Source organism: Aquarana catesbeiana, linkage group LG02 (assembly GCF_042186555.1).
Source record: "Aquarana catesbeiana isolate 2022-GZ linkage group LG02, ASM4218655v1, whole genome shotgun sequence".
Taxonomy (NCBI): domain Eukaryota; kingdom Metazoa; phylum Chordata; class Amphibia; order Anura; family Ranidae; genus Aquarana; species Aquarana catesbeiana.
Genome location: NC_133325.1, coordinates 430,419,945 through 430,436,280, shown reverse-complemented (window position 1 = coordinate 430,436,280; position 16,336 = coordinate 430,419,945). Strand labels below are relative to the sequence as shown.

The window sequence follows — 16,336 nt, the reverse complement described above, 5'->3', positions numbered from 1 at the left end:
GGTGTGAATCGAGCCTAAGAGAGGGTATCTATCCAAAGCTAAAAAAAAAAAAAAAAAAAGTTTTGCCTTTTTAGTTATACTTTAATAACCTTATTAGAGAATACATCCTCAAACACAGGTCTGCACTGGGAGCTCTCATAAATATGATATGCTATATAATGTACCACCCAGAACATTTTTTTTTTTTTTTTTGCTACAGTAGTATGTTTAGTTAATATATATCTGCTGAATTGTTTTCCTTGCCTTTTTGTGCAAATAACAGCCAGTGTGATAAAGTGGCAATGAATCAGGCCTGTGCCAAATATGCTGGCAGGTGGTTAGGTAGAGGTTCAGCAGTGGGGAATGTTTGTACAGTAAGGCGTTACTGTGTTGTGACTCGACACACAGGTAACCATTTCTTAAAATATTTATAGGCATTTGTGTTCACCCACATTTTATTAAGCAATTTGTAGTTCTAGGGTGGTGGCAGGGTGGTTTTTGCTGTGGGTGGTGCTCTGCAGAGATGCTTGGAATTTATGTTCATGTCCACTGTGTGTAGGAATGTTGTAGGGCTCATCATTTTAGCCACAGGCAGGCTCTAAGGGGGCATGTTAAGTTACAGCGCATCTATAACCTGGAGGTGCTGGCTTTCTTGACCGGTAGACTGCTGGCCATCTTGGAGTGGCAACTGGGTTCCAACAGCCAGCAACATTAAAGTTCTATACATTGGCATGGCAATTGAACAAGATTTTTAAGGGCATTCAAATTTAAATGTTTACTCTCTATGATGGCGTCATTGAATGCTTTGACAAATGATTTTTTTAGACTTTACGTATCACGTACTTTCCTGTCCTTGATCCACTGAGATATTGTTGATTAGAGTGCATAGCCAGTTGCCTAAATCTTTTTGACTATGCCCACACATGCACACCTTTTTATTTCTATGGAGAGCTCTGGAGTAACACTCCATGTTCCCCAGTGTTCATACTACGTACTTCCTGCTCAGTCCACTTCTCTCTCAATGGACATAAAATTTCCAGGGTGCCATTTTCTCCCTGCTGGTGCTTGGGTCATGCTTGCATTTCCAACTTTCCTTTTGAAGTCAATGGGCAGCCTAAAGCTGGCCACAGATGGATTGAAATTTGGGTGTTTCGGTCCTTCGCTGGCAGTTCCCACTCAACAGAAGTCAATCTATTGATCAGCGGACTGCAGAGCCGATCAGTGTATTCTGACAGTGGGGGAGAGGAATTCAAAGTAAATATGAAATGGTGGCATAATCGTTGGGATTCACATGTTTTTCCTTTTACTGTAAGCTCGTAATACTTTATTACACTCAATACATTTTTGTTTTCTGTTCAGGTTTGTCCTATGTACAACATATCTCTCTTTTGTATACAAATTGCCACTCTGCCAGAATGCTTTGAAGAGAAAGAAGCCCCTCCAGATTCCTGAGTTTAATTCAAACCATTCAGCCGTTTTAAAAATAAAATTACTGAAATAGAGTAGACACCACAAGGTGTCTACTTTTACCTTTATTTGCTAGAAAATGCCTCTCTGGGTTCCCTTCTAAATCTAGCATTAGTATGATAGTAAGGACTTGTTGTCCCTGTTCTACATGCCATACAACTATCCTTAGGCAGAACCGTTACTTTTCTTGTGTGTTTAATTGCCCTTGTAAAACCCCAGAAATGTAGACGGTCTACATTAAAAAGACTGCATTAGCTTGAACTTCTAGAAGAACATCATCTAGCTAGTACATCAATAATCATGACTGCAAACATTGTATACGTAGCAGCTCTTTATCAAACTTTATCAAAGCTTAATAGTACTCATTTTACAAGTGTGTGGTTTTTTTTTTTTTTTTTTTTTTTTTTTTTTTTTCTTTTGTAGATTCAACTTAAACAATGAGTGAGCCATTTGACTGTGGTAGCTGTAAGGAGTCTCTCTATGGACGAAAGTACATCCAGATGGAAGAGGGCCCTTACTGTATACCGTGTTATGACAGCCTGTTTGCCAACACATGCGATGAGTGTAAGGAGCTGATTGGCCATGATTCAAGGGTAAGAATCATTAATAGAGACTTTATTCTTAAGGTGTTCCGTGAAAAATATACATCCCTTGATGTCCTATCTTAGCAGAGTTCCTTTTGTTGTGGGATATGAGAGAAGGAGTTTTCTGTGTGCCCAGATCGCAAATAACCAAAATATAAAAGAATTTAACCCTTTAATGCCATCTTCCAGCGGTGGTTTTTAATGTCCGGAAGGGGTCACATGATCAGGAGCACATCTGGCTGTACATTTGTAAAACGTGTCAGCAAAATCTCAGTGACTTTAATTGAGCAGTACATCTTGTCGTTCAGAGACCATGTTTTACCTGGATTGCTGTTTTCTTGTCATATGCTATGTTTGCCATACGAACTGGTGCATTTGACAAGGCTGAGCCAGTCATACTTGGTTCAAAATTCGGCTGGTTCAGCAGGGACTGGCCATATTTCAATCCATGTACGTGCAGGCTGGTTAGTTTGACTTGTGTACAAACACACTGTTGGTGTATTTTCTCTTGATTAGGGCCACGCACAACACCTTAATCAGGGATGTGACAAAGGGGCCCTGCATAGCTCCAAAACTTTGCACCTTGATCGGGGTCTTCCCTCGCTCCACTCAGCAGAACAAGTAGGGTTCATACTGGGGAGACAAGTTAGCGATATTATCCGTAGGCTCCTGCATCTTAACCATATTGCCAAATCCAAAGGACTAGCCTCTGTGTTCCTCTTTAGACTTGGGTTCAAGCCCTTTATCACAAACCTTAAACTTTTATTAAACATTCAAGGTTCCACTCTGCTAGATTCTCAATTCTGACTGGCATCCATCAAGGCTGTCCTTCCCCCGCCATTCCTCCTGACTATTGAACCACTTCTCTTCAAACATAACACTGATGCCTGCGGACTAGAGTCGGCTATCATCATAAGCCTTGCCAGTGACCTTATGTTCCTAACCAAACCAGTCACCAACCATTTCACATACAATTTATTAGAATCAGTTTTCAAAGGTATGCTTGATAACACTTTTTGTGACCTAGGGCACTGGGATGTCACAAACTTGCAAATTTACACACTTCATACGATCTCATCTCATTTCTTTACCCTCTTAATCATGCCTAGAAGTGGAGTGCCTCTTTAATACTCTAACATCAGGCTCACTACATTTTATTTTCTTTATGAATTGCATTTTTTTTTTTTTTTTGTAGCTTTTATATCTATCACTGTGGGTGATAATGTACATTAAATTAAATGGGTGTTGTGTTTGCTTTGTGCTTATATATTTTGCCCCACTTATAGGAACTCTACTACGAGGATCGTCATTATCATGAGAACTGTTTTCGTTGTTTCCGATGTGAACGTTCTTTGGCAGATGAGCCTTTTACGTGTCAAGATGAGGAACTACTGTGCAATGATTGTTACTGCAGCGAATTCTCCTCCAAATGTGTCAGTTGTGAAAAGACAGTCATGCCAGGTACCTATAAACAATAACACATTTGTACTTTTCCTTAGCATTGAAATCCAAGACTTCGTAAACTCCTTCCTGACTTTCTCAAAGCTCAAGATATGTAGAAGTAGACACAATTATAAAAGCATGCAATAAAACAGCTGTCATTGTTGGGTGAGGAACCAGTGGATTAATCCCTTACCAGCTTCTTATTTTGCTTTGAAAGTTCAGTGACAAAGATGTCTGTGCTGCCCCTATTCTTGTTGAAGGTAGAAAACCCCTTTTAAATAACCCATGAAATGCATTTAGCTCACAAATCTTAAACCTAATTTGATGATGATCCATAACGACTACATTGACCTTATTTTAGTCCTCGTCATGATTCACAATTCACAGTTTTTTGGTAAGGGTGCCAAAACTGTCCAAAAGAATGATCAAGATTGTGAAAATTCATGCTGTCCAAACATAAATGGCCAGGATAAACTGCCTAAAATGGTTACTAAGGTAGAAAAAGATAGCACTTACATATCTGTAAACAGGATTTGTTTTATTTCACATAAAGATAACTCTTTAAGGCTGGGTTCACACTATTGGGAATTTTTCTGCATCCAATTCGCATGTCAGGAGATTGTGATTAGCTCTCTATGGAGCCGGTTCACACATCTCCGGAGTGGCTCTGATGCGAATTCCAAAGGGGTCCTGTGCATCTTCTGGTATGTTTCAAGTCAGAATTCGGCCAAAAACTGAAATCGGACCTGAAACGGTGAACAGGGACGCACCGGACCCCTGCTGTGAGCTGCTTCGTGCTGCAGTATGAACCCAGCCTAATAGTGCTGTAAAGTTTATAATAGAACTTTGACTTTTCTATAGCAGTTAGATTTTTTGCTATATTTCAGGTAGGTTTACTACTAAAATAACAAACTACTTGACACCCATCTTCTCCTTTTTTTTTTTTTTTTTTTTTTTTTTATTTTCTTTTGTATAAAGTCAGTAAAAGTAAAGTTATCAATGTTAGGATGTCCTTGGCACAGTTTACAATAACCGAGGGAGAGCCAAATTGCTGGGAAATGTTTAACAGAATGTTAGTACAAAGCAGAATCTCTCTAAGTATGACTTCATACTCCTTTAATCCTTACATGAATATCATGTATATTCATTTATCTAGTATCAACATTACTCTGTAGAGAATAATTAACCATTTACATCTATGTGCACCCCAGAGGAGCTTACAGTCTAATTTTCAATCAACACTCATATATCGTGCACGGTGTCTGCTGGGTTCAAGGAGTCTTAACCGCAGTAAATGTTTGAACAATAAGTCTACTTTACTTTAAAAGTGTATTTAACGACTTCAATACTAAACACTTTTACCCCTTTTCTGCCCAGGCCAATTTTCAGCTTTCGGCACTGTCGCACATTGAATGACAACTGTGTGATCATGCAACACTGTACTTCAACTAAATTCTTATCACTTTGCTCACACAAATAGAGCTTTGTTTTGGTGGTATTTAATCACTGCTGGGTTTTTATTCTTGCTAAATCAACGAAAATAGGCCAAAATTTGGGGGGAAAAAACACGTTTTTCTTGGTTTCTGTTAAAACTTTTTGCAAATAAATAATCTTTCTTAATGAATTTAGGCCAAAATGTATTCTGCTACATTGCTTTGAAAATAACCCAAATTGGTGTATATTTAGTCTGTAGGAAAGATACACAAACTATATGGTATATATCAATCCCGATGTACTAACTGTATTTTACTGAATTAAATTGATTTCATTCAGTTTGTGTTCTGTTGTGATTGGCTGTAATTGGCCATGCTGATCACATGACACAGATGGGCCGTGATTGGCCCAGTCCTGTGCCATGTGATCATTGTGACCAATCACAGCTAGCAACACAATGGATGGCTTGAAAGAAAACCATCCATTGTTTACAATGGTCATGTGACCTGCTGTGATTTGGTTACAGTGGTCACATGGTACCGGAAGCGGGCTGCTACAGTGATACAGATCGCGCTGCATGGCCCCGCGTGATTCGGGAGGACGTCATAGGGCATCGACCCGGATTGACAAGAGGCCCACCCTGGTATCATTCGATCATAGGCTGGAACCATTTAAACCCATAAAAAAGATCAAATTTATTGCAGCTTTCCAGCCCATAGATGGAGGTGGGCTTTCCTGCTTTTGTTTTCATCTGGTAATCCTGCAGATCACGCACCTCTGTCCCTTTTTATGTCTATGCTTTTTACTTCTTCATTGTATCTTTGGGGGAAGCCATGGTTGTCAAACAGGCTGGATTTTAACTGGATCTCCCTTTCTTCAACTTCACACGTGGTGTATTGATGGGACTAGTAGGTATACAGTAATTTGTGTGTTTAGGCTCACATTGACAGGGACACAAGATTATTAGGTATTTTCTGTACTTGCTGAAAATGTTTGTAGCTGGAAAGGTAAGAACAAATGCAGCCACCATATCTAAGAACGGCTAAGCTGCAATATATAAATGTTTTTTTTGAGTTTAGATCTGCTTTAAGAGTTGATAAAGGCATTTTTTTAATTCGAGTGGTAAGATACAGTATTTAAAGTAAAGTACAGTATTTAGTCAGCCACCAATTGTGCAAGTTCTCCCACTTAAAAAGATGAGTGGCCTGTAATTGTCATCATAGGTATATCTCAACTATGAGAGACAAAATGTGGAAACAAATCCAGACAATCACATTGTCTGATTTTTGAACGAATTTATTTGCAAATTATGGTGGAAAATAAGTATTTGGTCAATATCAAAAGTTCATCTCAATACTTTGTTATATATCCTTTGTTGGCAATGACAGATGTCAAACATTTTCTGTAAGTCTTCACAAGGTTGTCACACACTGTTGCTGGTATGTTGGCCCATTCCTCCATGCAGATCTCCTCTAGAGCAGTGATGTTTTGGGGCTGTCGCTGGGCAAAACGGACTTTCAACTCCCTCCAAAGGTTTTCTATGGGGTTGAGATCTGGAGACTGGCTAGGCCACTCCAGGACCTTGAAATGCTTCTTACGAAGCCACTCCTTTGTTGCCCGGGCGGTGTGTTTGGGATCATTGCCATGCTGAAAGACCCAGCCATGTTTCATCTTCAATGCCCTTGCTGATGGGAGGAGGTTTGCACTCAAAATCTCACGATACATGGCCCCATTCATTCTTTCATGTACACGGATCAGTCGTCCTGTTCCCTTTGCAGAGAAACAGCCCCAAAGCGTGATGTTGCCACCCCCATGCTTCACAGTAGGTATGGTGTTCTTTGGTTGCAACTCAGCATTCTCTCTCCTCCGAACACGACGAGTTGTGTTTCTACCAAACAGTTCTACTCTGGTTTGATGTGACCATATGACATTCTCCCAATCCTCTTCTGGATCATCCAAATGCCCTCTAGCAAACCTCAGACGGGCCAGGACATGTACTGGCTTAAGCAGGGGGACACGTCTGGCACTGCAGGATCTGAGTCCTGGGTGGTGTAGTGTGTTACTGATGGTAGCTTTTGTTACGTTGGTCCCAGCTCTCTGCAGGTCATTCACTAGGTCCCCCGTGTGGTTCTGGGATTTTTGCTCACCATTCCAGTGATCATTTTGACCCCACTGGATGAGATCTTGCGTGGAGCCCCAGATTGAGGGAGATTATCAGTGGTCTTGTATGTCTTCCATTTTCTAATTATTGCTCCCACACTTGATTTCTTCACACCAAGCTGCTTGCCTATTGCAGATTCAGTCTTCCCAGCCTGGTGCCATGTCTACAGTTTTTTTGTTTCTGGTGTCTTTTGACAGCTCTTTGGTCTTCACCATAGTGGAGTTTGGAGTGTAACTGTTTGAGGTTGTGGACAGGTGTCTTTTATACTGATAACAAGTTCACAGGTGCCATTAATACAGGTAATGAGTGGAGGACAGAGGAGCCTCTTAAAGAAGAAGATACAGGTCTGTGAGACAAATCTTGCTTGTTTGTAGGTGACCAAATACTTATTTTCCACCATAATTTGCAAATAAATTCTTTCAAAAATCAGACAATGTTATTGTCTGGATTTGTATCCACATTTTGTCTCTCATGGTTGAGGTATACCTATGATGACAATTACAGGCCTCTCTCATCCTTTTACGTGGGAGCACTTGCACAATTGGTGGCTGACTAAATACTTTTTTGCCCCACTGTATGAAGGTTTTTGTAAAGCTCAGTTTCTTTGTGGTGCCATTTACTGGTAACACCCTTGCTAAATTAAACTTTTGTCTCTAGTTTTGCCATTTTGCACCTCATGCTTTTTGGCAGAGATGTTGCTATTGCTTGTCTGCTGCTGTCTTCACTGAAATTAAAATCCAGTTACGCTTAAAATGTATGATGTGCCTGTTTTCAAAATTGGTAGATATCTGGTTCACAGAAAGCAAGCCATAGTTAGGTCACTTTTTCAGCTAACACCATGGATGGAGGTTTTTTTGAACATTATAAATGTGGTGACTCATTTAAAAACCAGCAGTAAAAATGACAAAACTCTTAGCAATGTTGAAAATATCCTCAAGGATGTTGGAAAATGTTTTTTGCTTAGGCCTGAGGCTTCTGAAATCATTCTTTTAATGGGCAGACAGATGAGTCATTGAAAGGAGACTTTCACTGTATAGGCATTTATTAGTAAAAGTGTTGATAAGATTTTAAATGCATCTACCCAGAAAATTGTCACAAAAAATTGCAGGTGGTAGGAATATATTGTTGTCTTTATGGTATATGTGTTATCTAGTTTAGCCCAAGTATTTGCTTGTGTGAATGGCTGGCTAAAGTGTCTAGTATATTTACAGAGAAACAGCCAAGAAAGGGATGTGCTTTTCTGTCCTGGCCAACTGGTCCTTTTTTATATGGTTCTCCTTCACCACTCTTATGTCTCTTGTCTGTCGGTCGTGATGCACAGCATAGATGGCATTGACAGTATTGTTGGCCTTGAAAGAGTTAAGCGGGCCATAGATTATGCAATTTTATTTTCTTCCACCATGAGTGGAAGGAAAGAAAATTGCTTGATTCTCCCATCAACTCTGGCTCCCACAGCGCTATAATGTTCTGCCAGCAGGGAGCATGGGGAGCCTTCCCTGCCGGCAGAACACATGATTCGTGTTGCCGGCTTATAGCCAGCAGCACTAATTGTTCAGAAGAGACCCGTCAGACTGATTGTACACAAGTAGATTGATGGCTCAATTTGTGTACAACCAGGGTGCCTATACATGGATCGAAATTCGTCCAGTTTCTGCTGAACCGGCCAAATTTCGTTCTATGTAAGGCCGGCTTTAATCACTAAAGTCTTCTAAAACAATGTAAGAATTCTGCATCCAAGGATATTATTGTGTTTTTCCTATTGAAATGGGTACAATACAAAGACAAGCAAATCCTACTACTTGCGATAGATCTGGCTTTTCATGGACAGCTAATAAGTGTGATGGGAACAATAAATTGTTATTGCCACCAGGCGCAAAAATTAAATAAATTGTTATGTTCTGCAACAAATTGCAAAATACGGCTGTGCTATCTAAATAAAAATATTGCTTGACAATCTTTTTGGAGGATAGTAAAATACTTTAGTGTGTGTTGTATCAAAGTAAAGATCTAGCCATGTTTGGCCAAGTTGCAAAGACATTAAAAAACTGTAACTCAAGTTGACCTATGCTTACACTAGGCTTTTATCCAAAATGAGAATGCACGTGGTTATTTATTCATAAAGCTCAAGACTGTAGACATATACAGTGTTCCATGAAGTATATTTTGTGTTAGTCTGTATATAATTGTTTGGTTTATATTCTGTATCTTGAGATGTTCGATTACAAGTTGGGCGATGATGAGTTTTGTTGTCAGTTAATTAAGTCACATTCTGCATTGTAATCTGGTTCATATCAGGCCGCACGTTTGTCTTCTGTGGGTTTAACTGAAGCAATATTCTGTTTCTGTCTTGGCTCTGAAGCTGATTTGTATTACTTAAAAGTCTTCTTGGGACAGGAGTAACAGGATTAAAGGATTCTCTGAGCTATAAATATTTAAAATTCCCTAAGCCCTTGTGGACTTTTCCTAGAAAACAGATAATTTTGTTCTCCCAACTTCAGGGTTCACGGGATATGGAAGTCAAAGCTGTAATGGGAAGCAAGGAATAGTGAAGGGAGCCTGTTGCTAATATTAGATGGCAGGAGTATTTTTTAGAGGTTATGCAGTGAAAGAAAATGTCAGATAACAATTTCTGTATTATGTCATCAGAATGCATAATTGATGCTCGAGTGAAGCAATGATGTGCATACAGGTGTATGATATAATACAGGTGGGGTAGAATAGAGAAAATATCTCTACATCACTGTTTTTATTACTTTACACTTCTGTTTTTTTTATTTGTAATGGACCCCGAATGGATATTCCTCACAGTGTGTGTGATTTTTTTTTTTTTTTCCCAATTTCTGCATCACCCAGACTTTGTAAATCCAGTTCTCACTATAGCATATCAAACCATAGATTTTAATTATGCACAGTAGGCCATGGTCTATAAGTGACAGTAACAAAAGGCCGCTGTTGCCTGACTAATCGTCGCACACGTGTGGTTTTTTTTTTTGTTTTGTTTTTTGTTTTTTTTCTCCCCACCTTCAGTAGAACACGACCATCTAATAAAATAAGCAAGGTGAGGATAAGTAAAACAGGAAAGCAGAGGGGACTTGTTTTGGGCACCAAAAGCTGTGTGCCTAGTTGCTCTAGTGAAAGAAATCCAGTCCTGGCTATTGCGTAAAGGGAGGTGAACTGAACCAGTGTCCAGTTCAAACATCCAATTACATGGATGTTTTCCCATTCCAATACATTTCATTGGACGTTTGAAGTTACATAGGTTCATTTCAGTTTATATCTTAGTAAACCTGGTCTTGAATATCGTCGATAACATGGGGTGCCACTGGAGTTCTTGAGGTTTCATTGTCTTTCGACTTGACCTGTTAGTACTGTTTGTTGCACTCGAAAAAGAGGAATGTACATATTGATGAGATTTTACAACCTTGGAAGTTTTGTCAAGTCATAGTAACTTCAGCAGCTACCCTAGTTAAAAGGAACGTGGCATTGAAATAAAAAATTTAGAGTTGGAGTTGGTTTTAGGTCTAAGCAGTAAAATTGCACTTGATATCAACAACATAAATCTGTTCTTTTTCTTAATTTTGGGGTTTTGCCCAGGAACAATTTCACTGTTCAAAGACAGATAAAACATGTATATGTAAACTGTCATGCAAACTGCATTTTAGATTGCACCCACAGTACTATGCAGTTTCATGCAGCGCAATTTGCAAAAGTAGCACCTGCACTGCGTTTTCGCACTCTCCCGTTCATTTTGCAGCCCATTGAAATCAATCGGCTGTAAAAACTGGTGCTTCCGAACACGTATGTTTTAGTTTGAACGGGCCCTTGTTGTCACATTTCCCTTGACCTACAATGTTAAAATGTATGGAAACTGAATTGTTTGTATAAAAATCAATACAAAGCATCACAGCTTTTCTGAGCTTCATTTTAGGAAATGGCACAAAGTTTGCTAGAGTTGACATTTAACACTTTTTTTTGTTTTATTTTATTTATTTATTTTTTTGCAGGCTCTCGCAAATTGGAATACAATGGACAGACCTGGCACGAGCACTGCTTCATCTGCAATAGTTGCAAGCAGCCCATTGGATCCCGTTCTTTTATCCCAGAAAACCAAGCCTATTACTGCATCCCATGCTATGAAAGCAAATTTGCACCACGATGCACACATTGCAAAAAGGTAGATGAAATTAGACTTCAAAGTCTCTGATTCTATGAATCGCCCAGCAATTTACATTTGTGTAAAGTTACAGGACCTCAAAACCATGTCTTTTGTTTGAACGTGTGTGGTATAATAAATTTACATAAGGAAAATATTCTCTCAAACAGAGAACATTTGTGCTGTGGTGCAATTATTTTTACTCCTATAACCTGTTAGATTGCTTCGTAATCGCTTGGATCATGTAACCATTTAAATGTGGTTATATGTGATAGAAAAACATTTGTAAGTGGTGCTTTTTAATTTTAATAAACCTACTGATATTTAGTGTTTTTATCTTGGAAACTTTTTAATCTTTTTTTTCATTTGTTTTTATCATGCTTATTCATTTACATCCCTCGGTAACTGACTTCTGCAAGAGAATTGAAGGCTGTTTAAAGTCTGGGCCCTGATCTGAGATTTGTGCATAGAAGGTTTAGTTTGTACTTCTACAGATAGATTATTTAGATATTCCACTGGACTGTATGATCTTACATTTAAAGTGTAAATAAACCCAAAAACAAATTTTTCAGTATGTTTGGTATCCTGCTTTATTATACACATTTCTGTGACTCTGATGCAAGTCTTTCCTGGATATCCAGTCAGTAACACAACTTCCTGTTGGGGTTTGACAAGGCCAAGCTGATATCTTTGGTTAGCAGCTGTATTGTCAGCCCCCCATGCACATTTCTTCAATTGGCTGTTGGGTCTATCAGATAGGCAGCTCAATGGACAACCGAAGACCTACAATGTTGCTTCTAGCAGTGAGTGACTTTGCTCTGTTCACCTGAAACCAGTAGTGCTTTTACTGGTAGAATTTCCAAATAAACAACTTTGCAATAGATTCACAAAAAATGATTTGTTTAGGAAAATTTATATACAGTAGGGCATGATGCCAAACATACTTAAATAGGTTTAGGGTTTACATATCCAATTTAAAGCGGTTCTAAAACCTAAAGCATAATCTTTAAATGCATTAAGGTAAAAAATATTTAGGCAGCAGTATGCGCCCACACCCACTACGCCCCCCCCCTTATACTTACCTGAGTCCTCACCCGACCCAGCACTGTGTCTGTCTGTAGTGCCTCTATCCCTAGCTGCCTATGGTGGCACACCAAGAAGAGGAGGAGCCAGGAGTGCTGGCAGGGGACCTGAGAATCGGGGCCGCACTGTGCAATGGTAAGTATAAACCTGTTTGTTATTTTAAAAATAAACTAGCGTTTACAATCATTTTAGGAGCCTGAGGAAAAGGAGATTTTTTTTTTTTCGGTAGGCCCTGCACCCCTACCACACTTTGTTTTTATTTCTTGATTTACCTGGAAGTAGCCAGACAAAATCGTGCAAAAAAAGTAAACACAAATTATATTGTGCATTGATGTTTTCTGGTAAATGATGCCCCGGCAAAACCTTCCGTTCAACCAGTCCATTTTAGTATGGCCGATGTTGGATAATGGAAATCACAAATGAATAACAGCCCCTCCTTGTTTTCTGCATGTTAATGAGCTGAGGGCTGCATGCCAATTTTAAAGCCATCTACTGTAAATCATGAATTACCGGTACTTTATTTTACCATACACATTTCTGTATCTCAAAGACCTTTTATTCATTTCTTGCAGATTCTAAGCAAAGGTGGAGTGACATACCGGGATGAGCCATGGCACAAAGAATGTTTTGTCTGCACGGGATGCAAGGTCCAGCTAGCTGGGACACAGTTCACCTCTCAGGATGAAAAGCCATACTGCATCAAGTGCTTTGGAAATCTATATGCCAAGAAGTGTTTTGGCTGCACTAAACCTATCACAGGTATAATAAACTCAGTAACGTCTTAATAAATGTGATTAACCTAAAGTTATTTTCCCCCCAAAACATTCCATTCATAGAAATGAAAACACACTGATGGCATGTGGTCATATTTATGTGTATTTATAGAAATGAATGCACCTATATAAGACCACATGCCAATAGTACTTGTCTACTGTCTGGGCTAAATAAGAATAGAATAGTATGTATTACCATTTTTAATTTTTTTTTTTCTTTCAGGTTTTGGTGGAGGAAAGTATGTCTCCTTCGAAGACCGCCACTGGCATCACAGCTGCTTTAACTGCGCCCGTTGCTCTTGTTCGTTAGTGGGGAAAGGCTTTATTCCAGACAATAGTGACATTCTGTGCCGTGACTGTAATAGTGACCTTTAGGCTTCCATCTTCCAGCTTATGGGTGAACCTACTTTGTCATGGACCCATATAACCCCTTGAAGAAGCAATACAATGTAGATTGCCCAGCTGAAAAACAAATCTGTAAACAGGCTTTTAGAGTTTGCACAGTATTTTCATGTACTATATATTAATGTTGTATTTGTATGTGCATTGCCTATTTTATTTCTCCTGGGGGTTAATAGTACATTTAATTTTTGTATTATGCCATAAATGATGCTGTTTATTTCTCAGTAAGAATGTTGTATTAGGTTTTTTTTTTTTTTTTTTTTTGTTTTTGTTTTTCTATCTGAAGGAAAAAAAAATATATTTTTTTTTTTTGGCTTCAATTTCTAGTGCTAAAAATATTTCATGTGTCACATTTCACGGTTATGAAAACCCAGTCAGGCAGCTCACTAGGAACCAGATAACACTGTGGAGCAAAATGCCTTGAGTCACTGAAAATACCTACTTGATGAGTTTTACTGTCATGATATGATCAAATCAGCCTCTTGTACAGTATGCAATGTTCCCAGTTACACTGGCAAGGCAACAGATGGTTGGTAATTCAATAATTTTGCTTATAAAAATAGTTTGCTTCAAGAACCAGTGCTACTTCTTTATGAGATAAAATATTGATACATACTAGCAAATGACACAAACTACCCATAAATGGCATATATTGAAAAAACGAAATTTCCTCTAGGTGGGACTTTGAATAGGGCAGATGACAAATGAAGTATGAAAAGAATGTAAAAGATATATATGATTTTATTAGGAGAAATTTTTTTAAAAATTTCTCCTAATAAAATCATATATATCTTTTACATTCTTTTCATACTTCATTTGCCATCTGCCCTATTCAAAGTCCCACCTAGAGGAAATTTTGTTTTTTCAATCTATTGTCATTAGGGATGTGGGGCAGGTTAGTGCAATTTCTGTGACAAGTAGCACTCTTTTCAATTATTCATAAATGGCATATAAACCTATTAAACTTTTAAAACGTTGGATAGCAGAAGAAACTAGTTTCTGATCGACCGTAATCCATCATATGCCAAGCACAAGCTACTCCATGTGACTAAAGAAACCCAAATAAAAGGAGGCGGCCCCAGGGTGTGATGGCAGGAAAACCTGAAACACATGGGAGTTGAGGTACATTTTTTATAAATCTTTTTTAAAAGTGTTAAAACAAACCAATGGAAAACCTCTTTTAAAATCTTGCCAAAACTTTTTTTACAACAGAGGAGCAAAAGTCAGAACATCGGTCAAGGTTTTATTTCTGACTGCATTCTTGCTAATGTCCCGTACACACGATCCAAAAATCGGACGACAGATCATCCAACTTTTTTTCATTTGCTAGTTGAAAGTAGAAATTGAATAGGTTACTAAAGTTACGAAAATTCTCGTACGACAGAATAAACATTTGGAAGTGATGTAGTGTATTTGTATTGTATTTTCGGACGTGAACTGTACTGATTTAACAAAAATCTTACGATCTGGTATCGTATGGGGAACATTTTCGTGCTTGTCTGATTGGATAATATCGGATGAACTGTCATGATCGGCTCTCGAAAGCTCTATACTAATGTTCAGATTATCGTACGATCACTTTGAAAGCGGTATATTTCATACACTTATCGGATCATGTGTACAGGCCATTAGGTACCTCTCACACGAGTGTTCAATCTGGATCCATCTCTCCAGTTTTTAAGACAAATCCGAACTGAAGCAGAATGTAGGTCTATAAGCTGGCTGATCTAAACAGACATGGGTCTCTTTAGATCCACTTACATAAAAGTCTGTTTATGTCCACAAAAAAAAAAAAAAAAAAAAAAAATCAGAAAAGGTTTTGCCTCCTTTTCCATTTTGTGGTCATAAACCGATGTCCTCCACTGACGTCCATTCAATTTTATATCGGTTTTTAGGCCAGAAACATATTTTTGGTTTATACTTCAAAAAGGAAAAATAAGGACGTGAAAAAACTGATGCAAACTGATTTGAAAACAGAAGTAAAAACTGATGTAAAAGAATTTTAGTTTGAATGCATTTTTTTAAATTCGTTTTCATGATGACGTGAGTGACGCTCTTGCAATAGGATCTTAAGATTTTTTGAAGAACACGAAATGAAAGCGTATGGGTGTGACCAAGACAGAAAGAAACGGAGAGCAGTACGGAAATAACTACTAAATAAGTGTGCTTCTGTTACTGTCTCTGTCGCCATCACAGAGATGGGAAGCATGGGTATATCTCTCCAGTAAAGACCTAGACAGCAAATGAAACCTGCCCGAAGTTTCACTCCTCCTTCAGATTTTGGTTGGAGTTTGGTGTTAACTGTAGACACGGCATAGTTTGTTATCTAAAGTAAAAAGTGATAGGCTTTTGGATATTTAAAGCTTTTCCAATTTTAAGCTTGAGAAAAATTAGGCCTATCTTAATCATTATAATTCAATTTGTACAAAATAAGGAGAACTAATTTTTTTTTTTCTCTATGCAATTCCATTTCTTCATCACAGTAACCTATAGAATGAAGACTTCTGCTACTAAAATACAAACAAGCACAGATTGCTTGTTCGTAATCTGATATTTCCAACAGCAGAACATTGGTTTGCCGAGGGCAGAAGCCAAGCGTGATACACTCCTAGTTTCATTTCTCCTCTGGTACCACTTCCTTTTATCAGTGGTGCTACACATCCCTAATGTAGCTAAAAAAAAGGAGCCCCAACATTCAGAATCACTGACTTCTCCAATGTTTTGCTATTGTGACTGATTGCATCGGAAATCCAACTGACATGACTCTATAGCTTGATCAAATTACTAAAAGTATTTTTCAGTGATGCTTAAAGTCATTTGCTTCTGTATATTTGTACTTCATTTAGATTTTTTTTCT

General features: G+C 38.4%; 1 protein-coding gene across 2 annotated transcripts in view; it reads left to right on the top strand.

The window, feature by feature from the left end:
* Positions 1 to 14,196, top strand: part of FHL3 (four and a half LIM domains 3) — a 54,037-nt gene extending 39,841 nt beyond the window's left edge. For both annotated transcript variants that reach the window (XM_073615516.1, XM_073615515.1), the window contains exons 2-6: positions 1,870 to 2,039; positions 3,317 to 3,491; positions 11,073 to 11,242; positions 12,877 to 13,063; positions 13,301 to 14,196. In XM_073615516.1, the coding sequence (XP_073471617.1) occupies positions 1,884 to 2,039; positions 3,317 to 3,491; positions 11,073 to 11,242; positions 12,877 to 13,063; positions 13,301 to 13,452 (840 nt within the window). In that variant the 5' untranslated portion in view covers positions 1,870 to 1,883 and the 3' untranslated portion in view covers positions 13,453 to 14,196. The remainder of the gene's footprint in view (positions 1 to 1,869; positions 2,040 to 3,316; positions 3,492 to 11,072; positions 11,243 to 12,876; positions 13,064 to 13,300) is intronic.
* Positions 14,197 to 16,336: the final 2,140 nt, after the last annotated feature.